At 63.8% G+C, this 22,146-nt stretch overlaps 2 protein-coding genes across 2 annotated transcripts in view; one reads left to right on the top strand and one right to left on the bottom strand.

Annotated features, from left to right (window-relative positions):
- The window catches only part of CCDC22 (coiled-coil domain containing 22), a 42,437-nt gene extending 29,062 nt beyond the window's left edge, over positions 1–13,375 (bottom strand). Inside the window, exons 1-7 of the mRNA XM_033083573.2 lie at positions 13,216–13,375; positions 10,127–10,304; positions 8,322–8,454; positions 8,138–8,244; positions 7,995–8,061; positions 6,317–6,486; positions 2,824–3,027 (exon numbers count right to left, since the gene is read on the bottom strand). Coding sequence (XP_032939464.1) covers positions 2,824–3,027; positions 6,317–6,486; positions 7,995–8,061; positions 8,138–8,244; positions 8,322–8,454; positions 10,127–10,304; positions 13,216–13,265 — 909 coding nt within the window. The 5' untranslated portion in view covers positions 13,266–13,375. The remainder of the gene's footprint in view (positions 1–2,823; positions 3,028–6,316; positions 6,487–7,994; positions 8,062–8,137; positions 8,245–8,321; positions 8,455–10,126; positions 10,305–13,215) is intronic.
- Positions 13,376–17,711: 4,336 nt separating this feature from the next.
- The window catches only part of CACNA1F (calcium voltage-gated channel subunit alpha1 F), a 77,706-nt gene continuing 73,271 nt past the window's right edge, over positions 17,712–22,146 (top strand). Inside the window, exons 1-2 of the mRNA XM_042780086.1 lie at positions 17,712–17,739; positions 20,068–20,314. Coding sequence (XP_042636020.1) covers positions 17,712–17,739; positions 20,068–20,314 — 275 coding nt within the window. The remainder of the gene's footprint in view (positions 17,740–20,067; positions 20,315–22,146) is intronic.

The following is a 22,146-nucleotide window of genomic DNA, read 5'->3' on the forward strand; positions in this document are numbered from 1 at the left end:
CCAAAAAAACCCACAGCCCCCCCCAAATAAAGCCCCAGCTGTTACAGTCCCTCCAAAACACCCCCCAGACCCCCCAAAACAACCCCAGCCCCCCAAAAACACCCCCTCAGTTCCCCCAAACAAAGCCCCAGCTCCTAGAGCCCTTCCTAAACAACTCCCAGACCTCCCAAAACAACCCCAGCCCCCCCCAAACAAAGCCCCAGCCCCACAAAACACCCCACAGCCCCCCAAACAAAGCCTCAGCTCCCCAAAACCAACCCTAGACTCCCCAAAACCAACCCCCAGCCACCCAAATCCAACCCCAGCCCCCTCAAAACCAACCCCAGCCCCCCAAAAACGACCCCCCAGTCCCCCTCAAATAAAGCCCCAGCTCCTACAGTCCCCCCAAAACAACCCCCAGACCCCCCAAAACCAACCCCAGCCCCTCATAAACACCCCACAGCCCCCTCCAAACAAAGCTCCAGCCCCACAGAAATACCCCCAGCCCCATAAAACCAACCCCAGTCCCCCAAAATCAACCCCCAGCCCCCCAAAATCAACCCCAGGCCCCCTAAAACCAACCCCAGGCCCTCAAATCCAACCCTCAGACCCCCTAAATCCAACCCAGGCCCCCAAAAACACCCCACAGCCCCCCCAAACCAACCCCCAGCCCCCCTAAAACACCCCCAGCCCCCCATAAACACCCCCAGTCCCCCTCAAAGCCCCAGCCCCTACAGTCCCCTCAAAACAACCCCCAGCCCCCCAAAACCAACCCCAGCCCCCCCAAACAAAGCCCCAGCCCCCCTAAAACACCCCCCAGACCCCCCAAACCAATCCCCAGCCCCCCACAAACACCCCACAGCCCCCCAAAACCAACCCCAGACCCCCCACAAACACCCCCAGACTCCCCAAAAACAACCCCTAGCCACCAAACAAAGCCCCAGCCCCCCCAAATCCAACCCCAGGCCCTCACATCCAACCCAGGCCCCCAAAACCACCCCCAGCCCCCCACAAACACCCCACAGCCCCCCAAATCCAACCCCAGACCCCCAAATCAACCCCCAGTCCCCCAAATAAAGCCCCAGCCCCCCAAAAACGACTCCCAGTCCCCCTCAAATAAAGCCCCAGCTCCTACAGTCCCCCCAAAACAACCCCCAGCCCCCCAAAACCAATCCTAGACTCCCCAAAACCAACCCCAGCCCCTCAAATCCAACCCTCAGAGCCCCTAAATCCAACCCAGGCTCCCCAAATCCAACCCCAGGCCCCCCAAAAACCAACCCCAGCCCCCCAGATCAACCCCCAGTCCCCCAAACCCAACCCACAGCCCCACAAAAACACTCCCTAGCCCCCCAAACAAAGCCCCAGCTTCCCAAAAACACCCCACAGCCCCCCAACACCAACCCCAGACTCCCCCAAAACCACCCCCAGTCCCCCCAAAAAAGCTCCAGCCCCTCAAAAACAACCCCCAGACAAAGCCCCAGCCCCCCTAAAACACCCCCAGTCCCCCAAGAACACCCCCAAGACCCCCCAAATCCAACCCCCAGACCCCCAAAACCAACCCCCAGCCCCCCAAAAACACCCCTAGACCCCTAAAACCACCCCCAGCCCCCCAAAAACACCCCCAGACCCCCAACACCAACCCCCAGACCCCCCCAAACCACCCCCAGCCCCCCAAAAACGACCCCCAGTCCCCCTCAAATAAAGCCCCAGCGCCTACAGTCCCCCCAAAACAACCCCCAGACCCCCAAATCCAACCCCAGCCCCCAAAAACAACCCACAGCCCCCAAATCCAACCCACAGCCCCCCCAAAACCAACCCACAGCCCCCAAATCCAACCCCAGACCCCCAAATCCAACCCATAGCCCCCCAAAAACACCCCACAGCCCCCCCAAACAAAGCCCCAGCCCCTACAGTATCTCCAAAACAACCCCCAGACCCCCCAAAACCAACCTCAAACTCCCCAAAACCAACTCCAGCCCCTCGAAAACAACCTCCAGCCCCCCAACCAGTTCCTACAGTCCCTCCAAAACAACCCCCAGACCCCTCAAAACCAACCCCAGACTCCCCAAAACACCCCCAGCCCCCCCAAAACCAATCCCCAGTGCCCCAAAATCACCCCCAGACCCCCCAAACCACTCCCAGACCCCCCAAATCCAACCCCCAGACCCCCCAAACAAAGCCCCAGCTCCCCAAAAACACCCCCAGACCCCCCAAAACCAAACCCCAGACACCCCAAATCCAACCCCAGATCCCCAAATCCAACCCTCAGACTCCCTAAATCCAATCCAGGCCCCCAAAAACACCCCACAGCGCCCCCAAACAAAGCCCCAGCCCCCCCCAAACAAAGCCCCAGCCCCCTAAAACACCCCCCAGACCCCTCAAACAAAGCCCCAGCCCCCTAAAACCAACCCCAGGCCCTCAAATCCAACCCTCAGACCCCCTAAATACAACCCAGTCCCCCAAGAACACCCCCCAGCCCCCCCCAAAACCAACCCCAGACTCCCCCAAAACCACCCCCAGTCCCCCATAAACACCCCCTAGCCCCCCAAACAAAGCCTCAGCTCCCCAAAACCAACCCCAGACTCCCCCAAAAACACCCCACAGCCCCCCAAATCCAACTCCAGACTCCCCAAAACCAACCCCAGACCCCCTAAAACCAACCCAGGCCCCCAAAAACACCCCACAGCCCCCCAAACCAACCCCCAGACCCCCCAAAACCAACCCCAGCCCCCCATAAACACCCCACAGCCCCCCCAAACCAACCCCCAGACCCACCAAAACCACCCCCAGCCCCCCAAAAATGCCCCCCAGCCCCCCCAACCCCCCCACCCCCCCTCCCCACACCTGCTGGTGGGTCAGGTGCTGGCTGCGGGTGAATCTGGACCCCTTGGGCAGGGCCCCCCCGACTCCCCCAGCCCCAAAAGCCTCCTGGAGCCAGGCAGGGTCCAGGGGGGGCCCTGAGGGTCCCTGGGGGAGGGGGGGACAGGCCTGGCGCAGGGGCTCCAGCGCCCGGAGCCGCGCCCGGAGCCGCTTTCGCTCCAGGTACTCCTGGGGAGGGGGGGGAGAATAAAATGGGGAGGGGTCAGAGGTGTAGGGACCCCCAAAAATCTCAATAGCCACCCCAAAATAAGCTCATAGTACAGAGGAAGTCCCTCACAGAGCCCCCCCTGAATCTGCCTGGGTATGGGAGGATTGGTCAGGGTACCCCAAAATCTCTCTGTGCCCCCCCCAGAGCCCCCCTGATTCTGTCTAGGGATGGGAGGGATGGATCAGGGCACCCCAAAATCCCCCTGTGCCCCTCCCAGACCCCCCCTGACCCTGTCTGAGCATGGGGGGGGTCAGTCAAGGCACCCCAAAATCCCTCTGTGCCCCCCTGACCCTGCCTGGGCATGGGGAGGGATGGATCAGGGCACCCCAAAATCCCCCAGAGTCCCCCTGACCCTGTCTAGGGATGGGAGGGATTGGTCAGGGTACCCCAAAATCCCCCAGAGCCCCCCTGACCCTGTCTAGAGATGGGAGGGGGGATGGATCAGGGCACCCCAAAATCCCCCTGTGGCCCCCCCAGACCCTGCCTGGGTATGGTGGGGATGGATCAGGGCACCTCAAAACCCCCCAGAGCCCCCCTGACCCTGTCTAGGGATGGGGGGGGATTGGTCAGGGCATCCCAAAATCCCCCTGTGCCCCCCTGACCCTGCCTGGGTATGGAGAGGGATGGATCAGGACACCCCAAAATCTCTCTGTGCCCCCCCAGAGCTCCCCTGACCCTGTCTAGAGATGGGAGGGATGGATCAGGGCACCCCAAAATCTCTCTGTGCCCCCCTGACCCTGCCTGGGTATGGGGGGGATGGATCAGGGCACCCCAAAACCCCCCAGTGCTCCCCCAACCTTGCCTGGGTATGAGGGGGATTGGTCAGGGCACCCCAAAATCCCTCTGGGCCCCCCTGACCCTGGTTAGGGATGGGAGGGATGGATTAGGGCACCCCAAAATCCCCCTGTGCCCCTCCCAGAGCCTCCCTAGGGATGGGAGGGGATTGGTCAGGGCACCTCAAAATCCCCCAGACCCTGCCTGGGCATGGGGGCATGGATCAGGGCACCCCAAAATCCCCCAGAGCCCCCCTGACCAGGTATGGGAGATTGGTCAGGGCACCCCAAATTCCCTCTGTGCCCCCCTGACTCTGCCTGAGCATGGGGGGGGGGGGGGTCAGTCAAGGCACCCCAAAATCCCTCTGTGCCCCCCCCAGAGCCCCCCTGACCCTGTCTAGGGATGGGGAGGGTGGATCAGGGCACCCCAAAATCCCACTGTGCCCCCCAGACCCTGCCTGGGCATGGGGGGATCAGTCAGGGCACCCCAAAATCCCTCTGTGCCCCCCATAGAACCCCCCTGACCCTGCCTGGGTATGGTGGGGATGGATCAGGGCACCCCAAAATTCCTTTGTGGCCCTCCCAGAGCCCCCCTGATCCTGTCTAGAGATGTGGGGGATGGATCAGGGCACCCCAAAATCCCTCTGTGCCCCCCCTGACCCTGCCTGGGCATGGGGGAGATTGGTCAGGGCACCCCAAAATCCCTCTGTGCCCCCCAGAACCCCCCTGACCCTGCCTGGGCATGGTGGGGATGGATCAGGGCACCCCAAAATCCCCCTGTGCCCCCCTGACCCTGCCTGGGTATGGAGAGGGATGGATCAGGGCACCCCAAAATCTCTCTGTGCCCCCCCAGAGCCCCCCTGACCCTGGTTAGAGATGGGAGGGATGGATCAGGGCACCCCAAAATCCCCCTGTGCCCCCTCAGAGCCCCCCTGACCCTGTCTAGAGGTGGGAGGGATGGATCAGGGCACCCCAAAACCCTCCAGTGCTCCCCCAACCTTGCCTGGGTATGATGGGGGATTGGTCAGGGCACCCCAAAACCCCCTGTGCCCCCCTGACCCTGTCTAGGGATGGGAGGGATGGATCAGGGCACCCCAATATCCCTCTGGGCCCCCAGATCCTGCCTGGGCATGGTGGGGGGATGGATCAGGGCACCCCAAAATCTGACTGTGCCCCCCCAGAGCCCCCCTGACCCTGCCTGGGCATTGGGGGGGTCGGTCAGGGTACCCCAAAATTCCTCTGTGCCCCCCCTGACCCTACCTGGGCATGGTGGGGATGGACCAGGGCACCCCAAAATCTCTCTGTGCTTCCCCAGAGCCCCCCTGACTCTGCCTGGGCATGGTGGGGATGGATCAGGGCACCCCAAAATCCCCCTGTGCCCCCCTGACCCTGTCTAGAGATGGGGGAGATTGGTCAGGGCACCCCAAAATCCCTCTGTGCCCCCCCAGCCCTGCCTGTGCATGGAGGGGATGGATCAGGGCACCCCAAAATCCCTCTAGGCCCCCCCAAGAGCCCCCTGACCCTGCCTGGGCATTGGGGGATGGATCAGGGCACCCCAAAATTCCTTTGTGCCCCCCAGATCCTGCCTGAGCATGGGGGAGGATTGGTCAGGGCACCCCAAAATCCCCCAGAGCCCCCCTGACCGGGTATGGGAGATTGGTCAGGGCACCCGAAAATCTCTCTGTGCTCCCCCAGAGCCCCCCTGACCCTGCCTGGGTATGGTGGGGATTGGTCAGGGCACCCCAAAATCCCCCAGAGTCCCCCTGACCCTGTCTAGAAATGGAAGGGATGGATCAGGGCACCCCAAAACCCTTCAGTGCTCCCCCAACCTTGCCTGGGTACGAGGGGGATTGGTCAGGGCACCCCAAAATCCCTCTGTGCCCCCCCAGAACCCCTCTGACCCTGTCTAGAGATGGGGAGGATTGGTCAGGGCACCCCAAAATCCCTCTGGGCCCCCCCTGACCCTGCCTGGGCATGGAGGGGGATTGGTCAGGGCACCCCAAAATCCCCTCTGTGCCCCCCCTGACCCTGCCTGGGCATGGGGAGGGATGGATCAGGGCACCCCAAAATCCCCCAGAGCCCCCCCAGAGCCTCCCTAGGCATGGGAGGGGATTGGTCAGGGCACCCCAAAATCCCTCTGGGCCCCCCCTGACCCTGCCTGGGCATTGTGGGGATGGGTCAGGGCACCCCAAAATCCTCCAGTGATCCCCCCAGAGCTCCCTTGATCCTGTCTAGGGATGGGGAGGATGGACCAGGGCACCCCAAAATCCCCCAGAGCCTCCCTGACCCTGTCTAGGGATGGGAGGGATAGATCAGGGCACCCCAAAATCCCTCTGAGCCTCCCTCAAACTCCTGGCAGTGAGAAAAAGGGAACCCAGAGCCCCCCCCCCCCCAAACCCTGGGGACCCCCAGCCCCCCGTGGGGGTCTCACCCGTGGGGGTCTCACCCGTGGGGGTCTCACCCGTGGGGGTCTCACCTGGGGGGGCAGGCGTGAGGCCAGGCCGGGACCCCCCCACTCGGCGTCCCAGTCGTGGCGGGCGCTGAGCTGGGCCGTGTGCGCCTCCAGCAGGGCTGGGGGGGTCAGCAGGGAAAGGGGGGGCTGTGCTGGCACTGGGGGGGCAGCACCCCCAAAATATTCCTGCAGCTCTGTGGGGGGACAGCAGGGGATGAGCAGAAACCCACCCCCAAAAACAAGGAGATCCCAAATCATCAACTCGTCCCCAAATCATCAACTCGTCCCCAAATCATCAACTCGTCCCCAAATCATCGCCCTCTCCCCAAAATTGTGACACCTCTTTTTTTTGGGGTACAGAACCCTCAAATGTCACCCCCAGATTTCACAGGGACATCCCCAAATTTGAGGCAACAACGACCTCCCCCCAACATCCCAAAACCTCCAGTTCTTACCTGGGGATTCCCAAAACCCCCCTGGGGACCCCCCAACCCCCCAGTTTTCTTACCTGGGGATCCCCCAAACCCCCCTGGGGATCCCCAAACCCCCCTGGGGATCCCCCAAACCCCACTGGGGATCCCCAAACCCCCCTGGGGATCCCCCAAACCCCCCAGTTCTCACCTGGGGATCCCCCAAACCCCCTTGGGGATCCCCCAAACCCCAAACCCCAGTTTTCTTACCTGGGGATCCCCCAAACCCCAAACCTTACCTGGGGATCCCCCAAACCCCCCTGGAGATCCCCCAAACCCCCTGGGGATTCCCCAACCCCCCCAGCTCTTACCTGGGGATGCCCAAAATCCCCCTGGGGATCCCCCAAACCCCCCCAGTTCCTACCTGGGGATCCCCCAAACCCCTCCAGCTCTCACCTGAGGATCCCCCAAACCCCCTGGAGATCCCCCAAACCCCCTGGGGATCCCCCAAACCCCCCTGGGGATCCCCAAACCCCCCTGGGGATCCCCCAAACCCCCCTGAGGATCCCCAAACCCCCCTGGGGATCCCCAAACCCCCCCAGCTCTCACCTGGGGATCCCCAAACCCCCTTGGGGATCCCCAAACCCCCCTGGAGATCACCCCAACCCTCCTGGGGATCCCCCAAACCCCCCCAGCTCCTACCTGGGGATCCCCAAACCCCCTTGGGGATCCCCCAAACCCCCCTGGGTATCCCCAAACCCCCCCAGTTCTTACCTGGGGATCCCCCAAACCCCCTGGGGATCCCCCAAACCCCCCCAGCTCTCACCTGGGGATCCCCCAAACCCCCTTGGGGATCCCCAAACCCCCCTGGAGATCCCTCAAACCCCCCTGGGTATCCCCAAATCCCCCCAGCTCTCACCTGGGGATCCCCCAAATCCCCCTGGGGATCCCCAAATCCCAAACCCCAGTTTTCTTACCTGGGGATTCCCCAAACCGCCCTGGGGATCCCCCAAACCCCCCCAGTTCTCACCTGGGGATCCCCCAAACCCCCCTGGGGATCCCCCAAACCCCCCCTGGAGATCCCCAAACCCCCCTGGGGATCCCCCAAACCCCCCTGGGGATCCCCCAAACCCCCCCAGTTCTCACCTGGGGATCCCCCAAACCCCCCTGGGGATCCCCCAAACCCCCCCTGGAGATCCCCAAACCCCCCTGGGGATCCCCCAACCCACCTGGGGATCCCCCAAACCCCCCCAGCTCTCACCTGGGGATCCCCCAACCCCCCCAGCTCTCACCTGGGGATCCCCCACTTTGTGGCAGCACCAGGGGACAGGTAGTGAAAGGACGGAGGTGACTTGCACCCTGCACAGAGTTAATGAATGAGTTAATTACCCCCCCAAACGAAGAGGGAAGCCCCCCAGGACCCCCCCCAGCTCACCTGCAGCCGCTGCAGCCGCGGCGTGCGGCACAGGGGGGGCACCCAGGGCGTCCCCAGCTGCTCCTGGATCCGGGCACCGATGGCTCTGAGCAACGCCCCCGATTTCCCTGGGGGGGGACAAACCCTTCAAAAGCTCAAAATCCCCCCAAAATCCCAGAGAGAAAACCCCTCCCCAAATCCGCACCGGGGGGTTCGGCGCCGCGCTCGCCCTCGTCCCGCGGGAGTTTCTCCACGAGGAAGAGGAGCAGGCGCCGCGTGTCGTGCTCGGAGCTGTAGAGGAAGGTCTGGTACCCCACGTCACCCCCAAATCCCAACTCCTGTGGGAATGAGAACACCCAAAATTATTGATGTCCCACCCTTTTGATGATTTGCTGGCGGTACTGAGGATTTGGTACCACAAACCCCACAAAAATCCCAGGTGATTGGTGTGGTGATCCCGGTTTTTGGGGTGTCCCGGGGTTCTGGGGTACCTGGCAGGCGGCAGCGAGATTTGGGGTGCCCAGAGGTGAGGGGATCCCCGTTTTTGGGGTGTCCCGGTTTTTGGGGTACCTGGCAGGCGGCAGCGAGATTTGGGGTGCCCAGAGGTGAGGGGATCCCCGTTTTTGGGGTGTCCCGGGGTTCTGGGGTACCTGGCAGGCGGCAGCGAGATTTGGGGTGCCCAGAGGTGAGGGGATCCCCGTTTTTGAGGTGATCCCGGTTTTTGGGGTACCTGGCAGGCGGCAGCGAGATCTGGGGTGCCCAGAGGTGAGGGGATCCCCGTTTTTGGGGTACCTGGCAGGTGGCAGCGAGATTTGGGGTACCCAGAGGTGAGGGGATCCCCGTTTTTGGGGTGTCCCGGTTTTTGGGGTACCTGGCAGGCGGCAGCGAGATCTGGGGTGCCCAGAGGTGAGGGGATCCCCGTTTTTGGGGTACCTGGCAGGTGGCAGCGAGATTTGGGGTACCCAGAGGTGAGGGGATCCCCGTTTTTGGGGTGTCCCGGGGTTCTGGGGTACCTGGCAGGCGGCAGCGAGATTTGGGGTGCCCAGAGGTGAGGGGATCCCCGTTTTTGGGGTGTCCCGGGGTTCTGGGGTACCTGGCAGGCGGCAGCGAGATTTGGGGTACCCAGAGGTGAGGGGATCCCCGTTTTTGGGGTGTCCCGGGGTTCTGGGGTACCTGGCAGGCGGCAGCGAGATTTGGGGTACCCAGAGGTGAGGGGATCCCCGTTTTTGGGGTGTTCCGGGGTTCTGGGGTACCTGGCAGGCGGCAGCGAGATTTGGGGTGCCCAGAGGTGAGGGGATCCCCGTTTTTGGGGTGTTCTGGGGTACCTGGCAGGCAGCAGCGAGATTTGGGGTGCCCAGAGGTGAGGGGATCCCCGTTTTTGGGGTGTCCCGGGGTTCTGGGGTACCTAGCAGGCGGCAGCGAGATCTGGGGTACCCAGAGGTGAGGGGATCCCCGTTTTTGGGGTGTCCCGGTTTTTGGGGTACCTGGCAGGCGGCAGCGAGATTTGGGGTGCCCAGAGGTGAGGGGATCCCCGTTTTTGGGGTACCTGGCAGGTGGCAGCGAGATTTGGGGTGCCCAGAGGTGAGGGGATCCCCGTTTTTGGGGTGTCCCGGGGTTTTGGGGTACCTGGCAGGCGGCAGCGAGATTTGGGGTACCCAGAGGTGAGGGGATCCCCGTTTTTGGGGTGTCCCGGGGTTCTGGGGTACCTGGCAGGCGGCAGCGAGATTTGGGGTGCCCAGAGGTGAGGGGATCCCCGTTTTTGGGGTGTCCCGGGGTTCTGGGGTACCTGGCAGGCGGCAGCGAGATTTGGGGTACCCAGAGGTGAGGGGATCCCCGTTTTTGGGGTGTCCCAGGGTTCTGGGGTACCTGGCAGGCAGTACCGAGATTTGGGGTACCCAGAGGTGAGGGGATCCCCGTTTTTGGGGTGTTTTGGGGTACCTGGCAGGCGGCAGCGAGATTTGGGGTGCCCAGAGGTGAGGGGATCCCCGTTTTTGGGGGGTTCTGGGGTACCTGGCAGGCGGCAGCGAGGTCGGAGGCGAGGCGGAAGCGGGCGGAGATGCCGGGGGGCAGCAGGGGGCTCAGGGCGGTGCCCAGCGCGGGGCGCACGGCCCGGACACAGCGCACGGCCGCCTCCACCACCAGCTCCGGGGTCAGGTCCCGAACGCTCTGCACCTCGGGGGGCACGGCCCTGGGGGGGGGAATGGTTGTGGGGGGGCCCTGAGAACTCCCAGACCCTGAGAGCCCCCAGACCCTGACAGCCCCCTCGCTGCAGGGTATGGCCGTGGGATCCCCCTGAGCACCCCCAGACCCTGAGAGCCCCCAGACCCTGACACCCCCAGACCTTGAGCAACCCCAGATCCTGCCAGCCCCCAGACCCTGAACATCCCCAGACCCCTGAGAGCCCCCAGATACTGAGAGCCCCTAGACCCTGACAGCCCCCAGACCCTGAAAATCCCCAGATCCTGACAGCCCCCAGACCCTGAGAGCCCCCAGACCCTGAGCACCCCCAGACCCTGAGCACCCCCAGACCCTGACAGCCCCCAGATACTGACAGCCCCCTCCTTGCGGGGAATGGCCACGGGAACCCCCCTGAGCACCCCCAGACCCCGACAGCCCCCAGACCCGGACAACCCCCAGACCCTGAGCACCCCCAGACTCTGACAGCCCCCAGACCCTGAGAGCCCCCTCCATGTGGGGCACGGCCATGGGGACGCCCCTGAACACCCCCCGACCCTGAGAGCCCCCAGACCCTGAACACCCCAGACCCTGAACACCCCCCGACCCTGAGAGCCCCCAGACCCTGAACACCCCCAAACCCCTGACAGCCCCCTCCACGTGGGGCATGGCCGTGGGGAGCCCCTGAGCACCCCCAGACCCTGAACACCCCCAGACCTTGAGAGCCCCCAGACCCTGACAGCCCCCTCCATGTGGGGAATGGCCGTGGGGACCCCCCCGAGCACCCCCAGACCCTGACAGCCCCCAGACCCTGAGCATCCTCAGGCCCTGAAAGTCCCCAGACCCTGAGCGCCCCCAGACACTGAGAGCCCCCAGACCCTGACAGCCCCCAGACCCTGAGAGCCCCCAGACACTGAGAGCCCCCAGACACTGAGCACCCCCAAATCCTGACAGCCCCCTCCTTGCGGGGCACGGCTGTGGGGAGCCCCTGAGCACCCCTAGACCCTGACAGCCCCCAGACCCTGAGAGACCCCAGACCCTGAAAATCCCCAGACCCTGAGCAACCCCAGACCTCGACAGCCCCCAGACCCTGAAAATCCCCAGACCCTGAGAGCCCCCAGACCCCGACAGCCCCCAGACCCTGAAAATCCCCAGACCCTGAGAGCCCCCAGACCCCTGACAGCACCTTCCATGTGGGAATGGCCGTGGGGAGCCCCTGAGCACCCCCAGACCCTGAAAATCCCCAGATCCTGAGAGACCCCAGACCCCTGACAGCCCCTTCCATGTGGGAATGGCCATGGGGAGCCCCTGAGCACCCCCAGACTCTGACAGCCCCCAGACCCTGAGCACCCCCAGACCCTGAGAGCCCCCAGACCCTGAACACCCCCAGATCCCTGAAAGCCCCCTCCATGTGGGGCACGGCCATGGGGATGCCCCTGAACACCCCCAGACCCTGAGAGCCCCCAGACCCTGAGAACCCTCAGACTCTGACAGCCCCCAGACCCTGACAGCCCCCTGACCCTGAGCACCCCCAGACCCTGAACACCCCCCAGACCCTGACAGCCACCAAACCCTGACAGCCCCCTCGCTGCAGGGCATGGCCGTGGGATCCCCCTGAGCACCTCCAGACCCTGAGCACCCCCAGACCCTGAGAGCCCCCAGACCCTGAGCACCCCCAAATCCTGAGCACCCTCAGACCCTGAGAGCCCCCAGACTGTGACAGCCCCTTCCATGTGGGCAATGGCTGTGGGGACACCTCGAGCACCCCCAGATACTGAGAGACCCCAGACCCTGAACACCCCCAGACCCTGAGAGCCCCCAGATACTGACAGCCCCCAGACCTTGAACACCCCCAGACCCCTGAGAGCCCCTAGATACTGAGAGCCCCCAGACCTTGAGCACCCCCAGACCCCTGAGAGCCCCTAGATACTGAGAGCCCCCAGACCCTGAACACCCCCAGACCCTGAGCACCCCCAAATCCTGACAGCCCCCTCCATGTGGGGCACGGCCCTGGGGGGGAAGCACGGCTGTGGGGAGCCCCTGAACACCCCCAAATCCTGACAGCCCCCAGACCCTGAGAGCCTCCTCCATGTGGGGGGCACGGCTGTGGGGACTCCCCTGAGCACCCCCAGACCCTGAGAGCCCCCAGACCCTGAGAGCCCCCAAATCCTGACAGTCCCCTCTATGTGGGGGGCACGGCCCTGGGGGGGAGCACGGCCGTGGGGACCCCCTGAGCACCCCCAGACCCTGACAGCCCCCAGACCCTGACAGCCCTCAGACCCTGACAGCCCCTTCCATGTGGGGAATGGCTGTGGGGACACCTCGAGTACCCCCAAATACTGAGAGCCCCCAGACCCTGAACACCCCCAGACCCTGAGCACCCCCAAACCCCTGACAGCCACCAGACCCTGAGAGCCCCCAGACCCTGAGAGCCCCCAGATCCTGAGCATCCCCCGACCCTGAGCACCCCCAGTCCCTGACAGCCCCCAGACCCCGAACACCCCCAGACCCTGAGCATCCTCAGACCCTGACAGCCCCTCCCTGGGCACCCCCAAATCCTGACTCCCCCTCCCCGCGGGGCACAGCAATCCCATAACCCAAACCCTCAGGGTGAGCCCCCACACCCCATCTTCCCCCAGACTCCCAAAAGTGTTCGTGTCCCCCAGAGACCCCCCAAATCTACCCCCACCAAAAGGGTCTGCGCCCAATCCCCCTCTCAGGGACCCCCAAATATCCAGTCAGACCCCCGAATCTCGCCCAGGGACCCCCACCCAAACTCCATCGGGGTGTCCCTCTGCCCTTCCAGACTCCCCAGATTCCCCAGACCCCCCCCCCCAGGCTCCCCCACCCTGACCCCCCACCCCCCCATATCCCCGCGGGTCGGGTCCCCCCCACCCAAATCCTCCCGTTCCCGCCCCACTCACGTCCCCGCCTGGCGCAGGGAGTGGATCAGGATCTTGTCCACCTCCTCCATGGCTGGGGGGGCTCGGGGGGGTCCCCAAATTCTGCGGGAGGGGGGAATGAGGAGAGAGCGGGGGGGCTCCCGCACCCAGCGCGCGACCGCCGCGGTCACGTGAGGGGAAAGGGGCGAGGCGCCGCGCGCGGGGCACGATGGGAGTTGTAGGCAGAGGCGGTGGAAGCGCGGGACATGATGGGAGTTGTAGGCTGCAGTAGCGGAGCATGATGGGAGTTGTAGGCGGCAGTAGCAGAGCATGACGGGAGTTGTAGGCGGCAATGGCGGAGCGTGATGGGAGTTGTAGGCGGAAGTAGCGGAGCATGACGGGAATTGTAGGCGGCGGTAGCGGAGCATGATGGGAGTTGTAGGCAGCGGCTTGTGGCGGGAAATTGCAGGGGCGCGAAGGGTGGGAAAATGGCGGGCGGGGTGTGAGGGAGGCCGTGAGGGGATGAGGGGATGAGGGGAAGGAATGGCATCCAGGAGGTGTCTGAGGGGAAAACGGTGCCCGTGAGGGGTGGGAGAGCAGAAAATGTCACGTGTGGGGCTGCTGAGGGGGAAGACGGAGCCCATGAGGGCGGTCGGGGAGATGGAACCTGTGAGGGGCGGCTGAGGGGAGAAATGTGTGGATGTGGCAGCTGGGGACACGTTCAGGGGTGGCCCTGGCAGTGCAGGAGGAACGAGGGGAGCCGATGGTTTTGGGGGTTTTATCCGACCTGAACAATTGTGTGATTCTGTGGAAATGGCAGCTGTGGGGTCTGAGGGGAAAATGGCGCCTGTTGGGGACAGTGTGACACCTGTGGGATGTGGTGGCATCGCGTCCCTCACACACCTGTTCCTGTCCCTTCACATGGGTGTGACGCCATCCCTCTCACCTGTCCTCATTCCCCACACCTGTCCCCATCCCCCACACCTGTCCCACCCTCACACCTGTCCCCACACCTGTCCCATCCCCACACCTGTCCCCACACCTGTCCCCATCCCCACACCTGTCCCCATCCCCACACCTGTCCCCAGTCCCACACCTGTCCCCACACCTGTCCCCATCCCCACACCTGTCCCCGTCCCTGTCCCCATCCCCACACCTGTCCCAGTTCCCACACCTGTCCCCACACCTGTCCCCATCCCCACACCTGTCCCTGTCCCTCTCACCTGTCCCCATCCCCACACCTGTCCCACACCTGTCCCCATCCCACACCTGTCCCCACCCCCACACCTGTCCCATCCCCCACACCTGTCCCCATCCCCACACCTGTCCCCACATCTGTCCCCATCCCCACACCTGTCCCCACACCTGTCCCTGTCCCCCACACCTGTCCCAGTCCCACACCTGTCCCCATCCCACACCTGTCCCCATCCCACACCTGTCCCACACCTGTCCCCGTCCCCACACCTGACCCATCCCCACACCTGTCCCCATCCCACACCTGTCCCAGTCCCCCACACCTGTCCCCACACCTGTCCCATCCCCACACCTGTCCCCATCCCCCACATCTGTCCCACACCTGTCCCCATCCCCACACCTGTCCCCATCCCCACACCTGTCCCAGTTCCCCACACCTGTCCCACACCTGTCCCCACACCTGTCCCACCCTCACACCTGTCCCCATCCCCACACCTGTCCCCACACCTGTCCCCATCCCCACACCTGTCCCTGTCCCACACCTGTCCCCATCCCACACCTGTCCCCATCCCCACACCTGTTCCAGTCCCACACCTGTCCCCACACCTGTCCCCATCACTCACACCTGTCCCTGTCCCACACCTGTCCCCATCACTCACACCTGTCCCCATCCCCACACCTGTCCCCATCTCCACACCTGTCCCCAGTCCCACACCTGTCCCCATCCCCACACCTGTCCCCACACCTGTCCCATCCCCACACCTGTCCCCATCCCCACACCTGTCCCATCCCCGTCCCCACACCTGTCCCATCCCCACACCTGTCCCACACCTGTCCCCATCACTCACACCTGTCCCTGTCCCACACCTGTCCCCATCACTCACACCTGTCCCCATCCCCACACCTGTCCCCATCTCCACACCTGTCCCCACACCTGTCCCCATCCCCACACCTGTCCCCATCCCCACACCTGTCCCAGTCCCACACCTGTCCCCATCCCCACACCTGTCCCCACCCCCACACCTGTCCCCACACCTGTCCCCATCCCACACCTGTCCCATCCCCACACCTGTCCCACACCTGTCCCCATCCCCACACCTGTCCCATCCCCACACCTGTCCCCATCCCCCACATCTGTCCCACACCTGTCCCCATCCCCACACCTGTCCCCATCCCCACACCTGTCCCCACACCTGTCCCCATCCCCACACCTGTCCCATCCCCACACCTGTCCCCATCCCCCACATCTGTCCCACACCTGTCCCCATCCCCACACCTGTCCCCATCCCCACACCTGTCCCCATCCCCCACACCTGTCCCAGTCCCACACCTGTCCCCACACCTGTCCCATCCCCACACCTGTCCCCACACCTGTCCCCATCCCCACACCTGTCCCATCCCCACACCTGTCCCACACCTGTCCCATCCCCACACCTGTCCCCACACCTGTCCCCAACCCCACACCTGTCCCACACTTGTCCCCATCCCCCACACCTGTCCCCATCCCCACACCTGTCCCCATCCCCCACACCTGTCCCCATCCCTCACACCTGTCCCCATCCCCACACCTGTCCCCATCCCCCACACCTGTCCCCATCCCCACACCTGTCCCCACACCTGTCCCCATCCCCACTCCTGTCCCTGTCCCCACACCTGTCCCCACCCCCACACCTGTCCCATCCTCACACCTGTCCCCATCCCCACACCTGTCCCCATCCCCACACCTGTCCCTGTCCCCACACCTGTCCCCATCCCCACACCTGTCCCCATCTCCACACCTGTCCCCATCCCCACACCTGTCCCCATCCCACACCTGTCCCCACACCTGTCCCCATCCCCACACCTGTCCCCATCCCCACACCTGTCCCATCCCCACACCTGTCCCACACCTGTCCCCGTCCCCGTCCCCTCTCTGTCCCGGCCTCTCCCACGCGTGTTCCGGGACACGTGGGCAGCGCTGTCCCCGAGCCCCCCCCCGTTAATCCCCGATAATCCCCGGCAGGGACGAGCAGGGACGAGCCCTGGGGAGGCCTCGGAGAGATCCCGGTGCCTGCAGACTCCGCGAGCCGCCCCAGAGACCCCTGAAACCCCCTAAAAATCCACTCCCGAACCCCCTGAGCCCCCCTAAACCCCCCAAACACCCCTGAAACCCCCTAAAAAACCACTCCCGAACCCCCCTGAATCCCCCTAAACACCCCTGAATCCCCCCAGACACCCCTGAACCCCCCAAAAATACACTCCCGAACCCCCTGATCGCCCCTAAACACCCCCGAACCCTCCCTAAACACCCCTGAACCCCCCTAAAAATCCACTCCTGAACCCCCTGAGCCCCCCAAACCCCCCTGAATCCCCTAAACACCCCAGAACCCTCCTAAACACCCCCAAACCTCCCTAAACAAACCACTCCCGAACCCCCCTGATCCCCCCTAAACCCCCCAAACACCCCTGAACCCCCCTAAACACCCCAGAACCCTCCTAAACCAACCTCCCCGAACCCCCCTGAACCCCCCTAAACACCCCCAAACACCCCTGAACCCCGCCAAAAAACCACTCCCGAACCCTCCTGATCCCCACTAAACACCCCCGAACCCTCCCTAAATACCCCTGAACCCCCTAAAAACCCCGAACCTCCCCTAAACAAACCCCCCGAGCCCCCTGAGCCCCCCCAAACACCCCCGAACCCCCCTAAACACCCCAGAACCCTCCTGATCCCCCCTAAACACCCCCAAACACCCCTGAACCCCCCTAAATACCCCTGAAACCCTCTAAACAAACACTCCAGAACCCCCTTGATCTCCCCTAAACACCCTCCAACCCCCCTAAACCCCCCCAAACAGCCCCGACCCACCTAAACACCCCCAAATACCCCTGAACCCCCCTAAACAAACAGCCCTGAACCCCCCTGATCCCCCCTAAACACCCTCGAACCCCCCTAAACCCCCCTAAACACCCCCAAATCTCCCTAAACACCCCCAAATCCCCCCCTAAACAAACACCCCAGAACCCTCCTGATCCCCCCTAAACACCCCCAAACCCCCCTGATCCCCCCTAAACACCCCCAAACCCCCCATAAAAAAACACCCCCGAACCCCCCTGATCCCCCCTAAACACCCCAGAAGTCCCCTGATCCCCCCTAAACACCCCCGGACCCCCCTAAATACCCCCGAACCCCCCTAAACCCCCCTAAACTCCCCCGACCGCCCCCCAATCCACCCCCTCGATGATCCCAAACCCCAACAGACCCCACAAATCCCCTTGAAATTCCTTTGGACCCCCCTCCCATCCCTCCCAGACACCCCCAAACCTCCCCCACCCCTCCAGAAGCCCCCCCAAACCCCCCCAGCATGTCAGAGTCAGAGGAGAACGGAGAGGGTGAGTCTGGGGGGCTTTGAGGATTTGAGGGGGGGTCTCTGAGGGTTTGGGGGGGTCCCTGAGTGTTCCTGAGGGTCCGTGGTTTATGGGATGGGGGCTCAGAGGTGGGCACTGCGTGTCTGGGGGTCCCAGGGTTGGAAGGGTTTGCGGGGTAGAGGGGTTGGGGGTGTCCGGGAGGGTTTTGGGGGGGTCCACGAGGCTTTGAAGGGTTTTGGAAGGGGTTCTGGGGGGGCAGGGGTGTTTGAGGAGGTCCAGAAGGGGTTTGGGGGGTCCAGGACGGTTTGGGTTGTCCAGGAGGGTTTGAAGGGTTTCAGGAGGGGTTGGGGGTGTCCTGGAAGGTTTGGAGGGGGCAGGGGTGTTTTGGGGTGTCCAGGAGGGTTTGAAGGGTTTCAGGAGGGATTTGGGGTGTCCTGGAAGGTTTGGGGGGGCTCAGGAAGGTTTGAGGAGGTCCAGGAGGGGTTGGGATGTCCAGGAGGGTTTTAGGGTGTCCAGGAGGGTTTTGAGGGGGCCCAGGAAGGTTTGAAGGGTGTCAGGAGAGTTTGGGGGTGTCCAGGACGGTTTTGGGGAGGTCTATGAGGGTTTGAAGGGTTTCAGAAGCGCCTGGGGGTGTCCTGGAAGGTTTTGGGGTGTCCAGGAGGTGTTGGGGGGTCTGTGAGGGTTTGAAGGATTTCAGGAGGGTTTTTGGGGTGTCCAGGAGGGTTTGAAGGGTTTCAGGAGGGTTTGGTGGGGTCCAGGATGGTTTTGGGGCGCCCAGGAGGGTTTGAGGAGGTCCAGGAGAGGTTGGGGGTGTCCAGGAAGGTTTGGGGGTGTCCAGGAAGGTTTTGTGGGGCTCAGGAGGGTTTGAGAAGGTCCAGAAGGGGTTTTGGGGGGCTCCAGGACGGTTTTTGGTGGGGCCAGGAGGGTTTGAAGGATTTCAGGAGGGGTTTGGGGTGTCTTGAAAGGTTTGGGGGGGGCAGGGGTGTTTTGGGGTGTCCAGGAGGTTTTGTAAGGGTTTTGGAAGGGGTTGGGGGTGTCCAGGAGGGTTTTGGGGGGTCCAAGAGGCTTTGAAGGGTTTCAGAAGCGCCTGGGGGTGTCCTGGAAGGTTTGGGGGTGCCCAGGAGGGTTTTAGGGGGGTCCAAGAGGGTTTGAAGGGTTTTGGAAGGGGTTTGGGAGGTCCAGGAGGGTTTGAAGGGTTTCAGGAGAGTTTTTGGGGGGCCCAGGATGGTTTGAGGAAGTCCAGGAAGGGTTTGGGTGGCTCAGGAGGGTTTGAAGGGTTTCAGAAGCGCCTGGGGGTGTCCTGGAAGGTTTGGGGGTGTCCAGGAGGATTTTGGGGGTGTCCAGGAGGGTTTGAAGGGTTTCAGAAGGGCTTGGGAGTGTCCTGGAAGGTGTGGCGGGGCTCAGGAGGGTTTGAGGGGTTTCAGGAGGGGTTTGGGGTGTCCAGGAGGGGTTTGGGGGGTCCATGAGGGTTTGAAGGGTTTCAGAAGGGCTGGAAGGTTTGGGGGTGCCCAGAAGGGTTTGAAGGGTTTCAGGAGGGTTTTGGGGGGTCCAGGAGGGTTTGAAGGATTTCAGGAGGAGTTTGGGGTGTCCTGAAAGGTTTGGGGGTGGCAGGGGTGTTTTGGGGTGTCCAGGAGGTTTTGTAAGGCTTTTGTAAGGGGGTTGGGGGTGTCCAGGAGGGTTTTTTGGGGGGTCCATGAGGGTTTGAAGGGTTTCAGAAGCCCCTGGAAGGTTTTGGGGAGGTCCATGAGGGTTTGAAGGGCTTAAGGAGGGTTTGGGGGTGTCCAGGAGGGTTTTGGGGGAGCCCAGAAGGGTTTGAACGTTTTCAGAATGGCTTGGGGGTTTCCTGGAAGGTTTGGGGTGTCCAGGAGGGTTTGAAGGGTTTTAGAAGGGTTTTGGGGGGTCCAGGAGGGTTTTGGAGGGTGTCCAGGAGGGGTTGAAGGGTTTGAGGAGGGATGTGGGGTGTTCAGGAGGGTTTTGGGGCTGCCCAGGAGGGTTTGAGGAGGTCCAGGAGGTGTTGGGGGTGTCCATGAGGGTTTGAAGGGTTTCAGGAGGGGTTGGGGGATCCAGGAGGGTTTGAAGGGTTTCAGGAGGGTTGGGGGTGTCCTGGGAGATTTAGGGGGGCTCAGGAGGGTTTGAAGGGTTTCAGGAGGGTTGGGGGTGTCCAGGAGGAATCCGGGGGAGACAGGAGCAGTCTGGAAGGGTCCCAGAAAGACTTGGAAGGGATTCTGCTCTACGGGATTGGTGTGTTCAGGGGTGTGAGGCTCTTGGAAGGAGCAGGAGGGTTTGAGGGTCTCAGAATGGTTTTGGGGGGAGGGTCCCTCGCTATCCTTGACCACCCCTTGTCCCCCACAGGCCCCCCCAAGGAGTTGTCACCCTTGGCCGAGGCCATGGGGCAGCCCCTGGGCTGGGGCTCCAGCGATGGCCCCGGGGGGGCGGGGGGCGGCGGGACCCCCCCGGGGCAGCGACAGCGCCGCCCCCCCCACCCCAAACACAAAGGTCAGGGGGGCACCGGGGGTGTCCATCGCTCCCCCCGCGCCCTCTTCTGCCTCCGACTCAACAACCCCATCCGCCGGGCGGCCATCAGCATCGTGGAGTGGAAGTGAGTGGGGGGCTGGGGGGTTTGGGGGGGCTTTGGGGGGTTTGGGGGGCTGGGGGGCACCATCAGCATCGTGGAGTGGAAGTGAGTGGGGGGCTCAGGGGGGTTGGGGGGATTTGAGGGATCTGGGGAGGTTTGGGGGGGCTGGGAGCCACCATCAGCATCGTGGAGTGGAAGTGAGTGGGGATTTGGGGGGGCTGGGGACCACTGTCAGCATCGTGGAGTGGAAGTGAGTGGGGATTTGGGGGGCTTTGGGGGGTTTGGGGGGGTTTGGGGGCTGGGAGGCACCATCAGCATCGTGGGGTGGAAGTGAGTGGGGATTTGGGGGGGCTGGGGGGGGTTTGGTGGGGCTGGGGGCCAGCATCAGCATCGTGGAGTGGAAGTGAGTGGGGGGCTGGGGGGCTTTGGGGGGGCTTTGGGGGGTTTGGGGGGCCTGGGGAGGTTTGGGGGGGTCTGGGGGACACCATCAGCATCGTGGAATGGAAGTGAGTGGGGGGCTCGGGGGGGGATGGGGGGTTTGGGGGGCCACCATCAGCATCGTGGAGTGGAAGTGAGTGGGGATTTGGGGGGATCTTTGGGGGGTTTGGGGGGGTTTGGGGGCTGGGGGCCAGCATCAGCATCGTGGAGTGGAAGTGAGTGGGGGGCTCGGGGGCTTTGGGGGGTTTGGGGGGGCTGGGGGGGCTGGGGGCCACTGTCAGCATCGTGGAGTGGAAGTGAGTGGGGGGCTAGGGGGGGGTCTGGGGGAGTTTGGAGGGGCTGGGATTCACCATCAGCATCGTGGGGTGGAAGTGAGTGGGAATTTGGGGGGGCTTTGGGGGGTTTGGGAAGGTTTGGGGGGGCTGGGGAACACCATCAGCATCGTGGGGTGGAAGTGAGTGGGGGGCTGGGGGGGTTTGGGTGGACTGGAGGACACTGTCAGCATTGTGGGGTGGAAGTGAGTGGGGGGCTTGGGGGGATTTGGGGGGGCTGGGGAGGTTTGGAGGGACTGGGGAGGTTTGAGGGGGGCTGGGAGCCACCATCAGCATCGTGGAGTCGAAGTGAGTGGGGGGCTGGGGGGGTTTTGGGGAGTTTTGGGGGCCACCATCAGCATCGTGGGGTGGAAGTGAGTGGGGGGCTGGGGGGTTTGGGGAAACTGGGGGCCAGCATCAGCATCGTGGAGTGGAAGTGAGTGGGGGGCTGGGGGGGTTTGGGGAGGCTAGGGAGGTTTGGGGGGGCTGGGGGCCACCATCAGCATCGTGGAGTGGGAGTGAGTGGGGGGCTCAGGGGGGCTGGGGGTGCTCAGGGAGGCTGGGGGGTTTTGGGGGGGCTGGGGGACACCATCAGCATTGTGGGGTGGAAGTGAGTGGGGGGCTCGGGGGTTTGGGGGGGATTTTGGGGCTGGGGGCCACTGTCAGAATCGTGGGAAGTGAGTGGGGGGCTCAGGGAGGCTGGGGGGATTTGGAGGGGCTGGGGGCCACCATCGGCATTGTGGAGTGGAAGTGAGTGGGGGGCTCGGGGGATTTGGGGGATTCTCAGGGGGGTTTGGAGGGGCTGGGGTTCACCATCAGCATCGTGGAGTGGAAGTGAGTGGGGATTTGGGGGGATCTTTGGGGGGTTTGGGGGGGTTTGGGGGGGCTAGGGGGCACCATCAGCATCGTGGAGTGGAAGTGAGTGGGGGGCTTGGGGGGTTTGGGGGGCTGAGGAGGTTTTGGGGGGCTGGGGGGGTTTGGGGGGCCACCATCAGCATTGTGGAGTGGAAGTGAGTGGGGGGCTGGGGGGTCTCAGGGGGGCTTTGAGGGGCTGAGGGACACCATCAGCATTGTCTGGTAGAGGTGAGTGGGGGGCTGGGGGGTCTC

This window comes from Catharus ustulatus, chromosome 32, assembly GCF_009819885.2.
Source record: "Catharus ustulatus isolate bCatUst1 chromosome 32, bCatUst1.pri.v2, whole genome shotgun sequence".
Lineage (NCBI taxonomy): Eukaryota > Metazoa > Chordata > Aves > Passeriformes > Turdidae > Catharus > Catharus ustulatus.